The sequence below is a fragment of the Charadrius vociferus genome, unplaced genomic scaffold (genome assembly GCF_000708025.1).
Source record: "Charadrius vociferus isolate BGI_N301 unplaced genomic scaffold, ASM70802v2 scaffold783, whole genome shotgun sequence".
Taxonomy (NCBI): domain Eukaryota; kingdom Metazoa; phylum Chordata; class Aves; order Charadriiformes; family Charadriidae; genus Charadrius; species Charadrius vociferus.
Window position 1 is genome coordinate 151,043 of NW_009647834.1, and position 5,762 is coordinate 156,804.

At 58.8% G+C, this 5,762-nt stretch overlaps 2 protein-coding genes across 2 annotated transcripts in view; one reads left to right on the forward strand and one right to left on the reverse strand.

The window, feature by feature from the left end:
* KIAA1522 (KIAA1522 ortholog) overlaps positions 1-1,019 on the forward strand; it is a 26,011-nt gene extending 24,992 nt beyond the window's left edge. The window contains exons 8-9 of the mRNA XM_009882783.1: positions 801-816; positions 946-1,019. Coding sequence (XP_009881085.1) covers positions 801-816; positions 946-1,019 — 90 coding nt within the window. The remainder of the gene's footprint in view (positions 1-800; positions 817-945) is intronic.
* YARS (tyrosyl-tRNA synthetase) lies at positions 670-5,707 on the reverse strand. Its single transcript, XM_009882784.1, has 12 exons — positions 5,531-5,707; positions 5,240-5,415; positions 4,895-5,024; positions 4,466-4,546; positions 4,042-4,134; positions 3,704-3,839; positions 3,390-3,475; positions 2,776-2,911; positions 2,303-2,397; positions 1,970-2,163; positions 1,690-1,831; positions 670-1,444 (listed from the first exon to the last, which is right to left on the reverse strand). Exons 1-12 carry the CDS (start codon positions 5,705-5,707, stop codon positions 1,334-1,336), a joined length of 1,557 nt encoding a protein of 518 aa, XP_009881086.1. The 3' UTR covers positions 670-1,333.
* Between the last annotated feature and the right edge of the window lie 55 nt (positions 5,708-5,762).

Consider the following 5,762-nt stretch of genomic DNA (forward strand, 5'->3'; position numbering starts at 1 on the left):
AGCTGCAGCCGCTCTGCTCCCGGCCAGCCGGGCCCACGAGGAATCGAAGCACTTTGGACAAGGGAAGGGGAAGGCTTCGGCCATGGCAGCACCTGGGGAACGCGGGCAGGAGCAGCAGGACAGGACGGAGGTGGTGGTTGGGAAGGACCAGGACCTCAGCCCTCGATGGAAAGGCACGAGAGGGCTCTTGGCCAGCACCGATCTCTGCCCGCTGGCTGCAGGGTGGAGGGGAAGCCCGGCTGCCCCCTGAGCTGGTCTTCAGGCCCTGGGCTCTGGGGTAAAGCCTCGATTTCTGTTTCTGTAAACTCGGGTCACATTTTGATTTCTTTGATTGTATAAAAAAAACCGACCAAACCAAACCAAAAGCAACCAACCCTCTGCCGCCGAGTAGCTGCTCAGAGCTCTGTACCTGGCTGGTAAAAAATGATGACCGAAGCTTGCTGCCTCCTGTGCTTCCTGACGTATGGCCACGGCCTTGCCACGTGTGGCACTTGCCCGTCCCGGCGGTGTCAAGCTCTGGGGCAGGCACAGACCCCCGAGGGGGCTGATTCCCGGCATCGCTGCCCACGCAGGGTGGGCAGAAGGCTGAAGCAGCACTAAAACACAGGAGCGGGTCTGGCTGCCAGCTCAACCGCCTCCCCCCGCACAGACGGGCACACCGGGGCACAGTCAGCTTCACGTTTTATTTGGGTTTACGACAGACAGATGGTTCCCCAGTCAGTTTTCAAGGCCTGCGCCCCCCACGGCCTCCCACGGGCTCAGGACAGACCCGCCAGGGCTGCCTGGGCTTCTGGCCGAAGAGCAGCACCAGCAGCAGCCCCAGCCCCAGGGGGGCTGAGCAGAGCAGGGGACGGGGTCCGCCTGGCTGCCAGGCAGCTGCCCCCAGCTCTGTTAGCAGCAACGCGGGTTTGAGCAAGCAGCCGTCCCTTTCTGCCCTCACTGCAGCACCCGCACATGCTGTCCCCATCAGGACAAGCGGGCAGGGTGTCCGGTCCGTGGCACAACTGGGAGCGAGCTGACGGCCCCAGTGTAGAGCCTGAGACCACGGGCACAAGTCACACAGGTCCCTTAAGTGCGGTGCCACCACCAGTCCGCAGAGCTGACCCACAGCCGAGGCACGGATGCTGGCTGAGCAGGCCCAGGGCGAGGGAGATGTCAGAGGCAGCTCTCCAGGTGGGAGGCTGCAAATTCAGTCCCAGAGCCCCCAGATCCCGCAGGGCTGAGCCCCCAGCTCGGGGCACTGGGGAGGAGATGGCAGAGACCGGGGAGGAGAGCCTGGCTGGAGTGATGGAGGGGACCAGGCAGGAGGCGCAAGCAGCGGCTCTGGCACTTGTTAGCTGATGCTCCCTCCCTTCAGGCTTTTACAGGAGACTCTCCCCAGCTTCGTCAGGAAGTTTTTCTGCTTCCACTGGGCAACACAGTCCTCAGAGATGCGGAAGTCGGCCTGGGGAGCAAAGCAGGGGAGGCAGGGTCAGGCCTGGGCTGCCAGCGGCACCTTGCTGAGCTGGTGGGGAAGTTTGTCTCGTTCACACCTCTGCTGACAGTATCAAACACGGGCACTGAGCAGCAAATAGCTCATTTGGGGTCACCCAGAGGTGGGGACAGGGACATCTATGTGGCCCTAAGCATTGCCCCACTCAATGCATGCAGCTCAGAGCTGTGGTCCAGGCCCCTGGCGCATCCCCTTACCTGCAGCTTCTCAAAGACCTTCTTCTTCGGCTTGAGCTCGTCGTCAGGCTCCCCGCCCTCATAGCCCTCCACGTAGACGCGCTCCCCAGCGCAGCACCCGGCCGGCGGGTCCAGGGGCTCCACCTGCCGTGGCTCCCCGACACTGCGGAGGGGCATGGAGGAAGCAGAGTCACCCCAAGGCAGCACCCAGCTGCCCCCAGCACCGCTGGGCTCTGGAGCAGGAGAGGGGGGTCTGGACTGCACCCCTGGAGGGGTACGGCCCCAGTGCCCCCTCCCTCACCTGGAGGCACACAGCACCATGCCCTGTGATTCCACACCCCTCATCTTCTGCGGCTTGAGGTTGCAGAGCAGCACCACCAGCCTGTCCTGCAGCTGCTCCTTGGGGACGAACTGCACCAGGCCACTGACCACAGTGCGGGGCTCAGGCTCACCCACATCAATTTTCTCCACATACAGGCTGTCAGCGTCTGGGTGCTGCCAAGCAGAAGCAAGGTGAGGAGCAGGGGAGGTTACTGGGGTGGCAGAGAAGAAGGGGGTAGAGTCCCCCCACATGTACCCAGTGCCCATGTCACCATGTGGGAAGGTTACTCCCCTCTCCCTGTCGTGCCTGTACCTTTTCCACACTGATCACTTTGCCAACGCGGATGTCCAGCCGGGATGGGACCACATTCTCTGGTTCCGAGTTCTTGGTGCCCTTCTCTGCAGGCTCTGCAGTACAAAGGGAACAGTTGTGCCACTCAGCATAAACCCAGGGAGCCGGCCAGGCCCTGGGGAGCACAGTGACACTCCAGTGCGGGCCCTGGGGCGTGCTGAATTCCCTGTTTGTCTCTATACCAGAGAGCACAGTCTCTCCTCCACTTTGCTGGTCTCTCAAGCACCAGAGAAGCATGGTGGCATCTGTCTTCTCCAGGACAGGCAAACAGCCCTGATGTTGGCCTTTCCTCACCCTTCCTAGTGTTCTCCGGGGCTGTTCTTGAGACTGAAATTTCAGAACTTCTCTCTAACCTCAGCCCCTGGAGGGACAGTCTCCCACCCAGCCCTGCATGGCCACGGCCCCACTTCCCCGAGCTCCCAGCACCTCCTTACTGGCTTTGGACGGGTTGGGATATGCTGCGTTGGTCAGCTTCTTCAGTTCTGGGCTGTTGAATTTCTCTCTGATGGGGTCAAGCAGTTTGTTCAGGGCCACTTCCACTGAGTTTTTCAGGTCTCCGGGATGCACGACCTGTATCGTGATAAACAGATGGGTTCCTGCACAGTTTCCTCCCAGGCAGGGGGAGCAGCAGAATAAGAGTCACTGACCCGATGCTAGAGAGGCAGGAACTGGAGACCATGCAGGGCAGGGAGGTGAACACTTAGACTGATTCCCCCTCAGAAAACAAAGCCCCTCTTCTGGAGACTTTTGCTTGCAAAAAGCTGGAAACAGCTGAAAACAGTTAAACTGCTGCTGTGTTCCAGGATGTGGCTGACGTGGTCCTGTCCTGCACCGGGACAGATGGTGCCCCCACATCCTTCACCCATCCTCTCACCTTCGGGTTCTCCTGGCTAGGAGCACCCTGCCACACTACAGCCACTGGGCCATGCTCTGCTCCACACTTCCCACCAGTGCGGACTTCCATCTCCCACTGCTGCTCAGAGCCCTCCCACTGTGCCCTCAGGAGCCTCAGGAACAGGAACAGGGTTGAGTCCTTCCTGGCACTCACCTGCTCAGCAAAGTCCTTTTCCAGGGCTTCATAGGCTGTGTAGGTTTTGTTTCCTCCCCATTTTTCTTCTCGCAGAACCACAAACTCTGCAACACACAGAGTTTAAGGCTCAGATTAACCCAAGCGGAGACTCACCCCCTGCTCAGCCAGATAAACTACCCGCCCCACTTAGCCCAAGAGCTCAGGGGAACCACAGCAGGGGCTGAGGAGGGGGCACTCAGGGACAGCCAACTTCATGGGACACATGCTCCCATCCCCTCCTCTTACCCACAGGAAAAACTAGCCCCAGCGCCCAAGCATGGTGAGCCCCTCACCTGACTTGAGGGGAAAGAGGACGTGCTTGATGAAGGAGAGGACACCATTGTTCTCCACATTCCCTGGCTCGCAGAAAGCCTTCTTCAACTTCTTCTTCACATCCTCCTTGCGGTCCAGAAGGTCAATCTTTGAGTCCTGCAGGAAGAGATTTATGTAGCCCTTTACTGAATCTCTTGCCCAAAAGAGACAAGTCATGCTGGAGTTGCTGCAACTTCTTCTTAGACCCCAGTATGAGTGGAGAGAGAAGTCACCTCTTGGCGTGCAGCCTCTCCACCCCCAAACCGTTAACCCATCCCCCTGCAGAACTCCTGACCACAGCCACCATTCAGGGACCAACCTCTTCTGATGAGCTCATTTTGCTGCCTGTCAGACCAGGAACCATTGGGTTCATCAAATGGACGCGCTTGGCATAGCCCAGGGAAGGAAGGTACTGGGGAAAAAAAAAAGAAGCAGGTCATGGACAATCGTCTTCTGAAGACCAGCTTTAACTCACCATCCCTGTTTTGCTCCTGGCTCCAGGTAACTTGGGGACACAGAATAACAGGACCCAGAAAGCTATCGTGAATTTGCAGGGCACAGACAGCCACAGCCAGGGATGCGTGGCAGCACATCAAAGCCCTGCAGACCATGACAGCAGCAGCAGGAGCTGCGATGGGTGTCGTGGTGCCAGCTGAAATCTCAGACACACTTCTCCTGATGTGTTCAAGCCCTGAGCCAGGTGTAAGCATTGCAGGGGGCTCAGAAACAAACCCATTCCTCACCTTCTCTGCAAAGGTGAATATCTTTCTCTGATCAACTCCTCCAAACTGAGCATCAACCTTGAGGTACTCCTCATCCAGGGCCTGCAGAAAGACACACACAGCCTTGTGACTGGACCCAAAACTCCACGCTCCTGCTATGCTCAGCCTTTGGAGGTCCTGCCTGTCCCCCAGGACCTGCCCAGCCTCTGCCTGGGCGCTCCTGACCTGGGAAGGACAGGAGCTCTCCAGACTGCCTGCTGTCCTGCAGCTGGCAAGAGTCGCTGTAAAAGCAGCTCTGTGCTCAGGTTATGCTTTGTGCTGCTGCCAGGTGTAATACTGGGGCGGAGTATAACAACCTTGGCATTCAACCTCACGCGTCCCCGCAGTCCTGGCTTCGCCCAGCACCTCCCCAGCCAAGCAGCTCTGCTGACCTGCCTCGCCACAACACACCTGCAGGCCTGGGTAGAGCAAACCGCTCAGCAAGGGGTGCTCCACCTGCTTCACCACCTCTGCGCCCGCCTTCTTAGCATCATGCTGCGTCACCACGGATGAGAGGCGGTACACGTCCAGCGTGTACTCCCTGTGGGAAGTGACAGCACTGTTAGCACGACGGAGGGGGACACCTTTTACAGCTGCTTCATGTCAACACTGGTTCTGGCCACATCAAGAGAAGCCCACACCTGAAGGCACCTTCACTTTGTTCCCTGAATGACAGTGCCTGGGAAGAGGCTCAGGAACAGAATGCCCCAGGACAGGCTCTCCCTTCCCGAGAGGACCAGGTGCCCCAGGACTCACTTGCTGAGCTGATAGTCAGTGCCCCGAACAAACTTCAGCTTTTCCAGGGGCACCCCAATGCTCTCCAACATGGCTTTGATCACGTTTTCATAATAGCGGGTGCGTAACTCCAGCAGCTCCCAGGGGGCCTTCATGTTGTCTAGGTAAGCATGGAGATCAGCAAAGAGTATTGTCACCTAGTATGGAGGGGGACAGAGTCAGTGCTGCGCTGCTCAGGGGAAATGCACATTCCCACCCACCATCGTGGTGACAAAGCACTGCTGGGTCCGAGCTCCCAGCCTGGCCACCTACCTCACACCCTGCCTTCAGGAAGTCTGCGATCTTGGACATGGGCACGAAGTAGGCCACGTGCGGCTTGCCCGTGGTGGCGGTCCCCCAGTAGATCTTCAACTCTCGCTCCTTCAGGATGGCCATGAGCTTATCTTCCCCCAACACCTCCTGTGGAGGGCCAAGACACACATCCGGCATGGCTGAGCCTCCCCGGGAACACGCTGCGGGAGGACGTGGACAGGACAACTTCCTG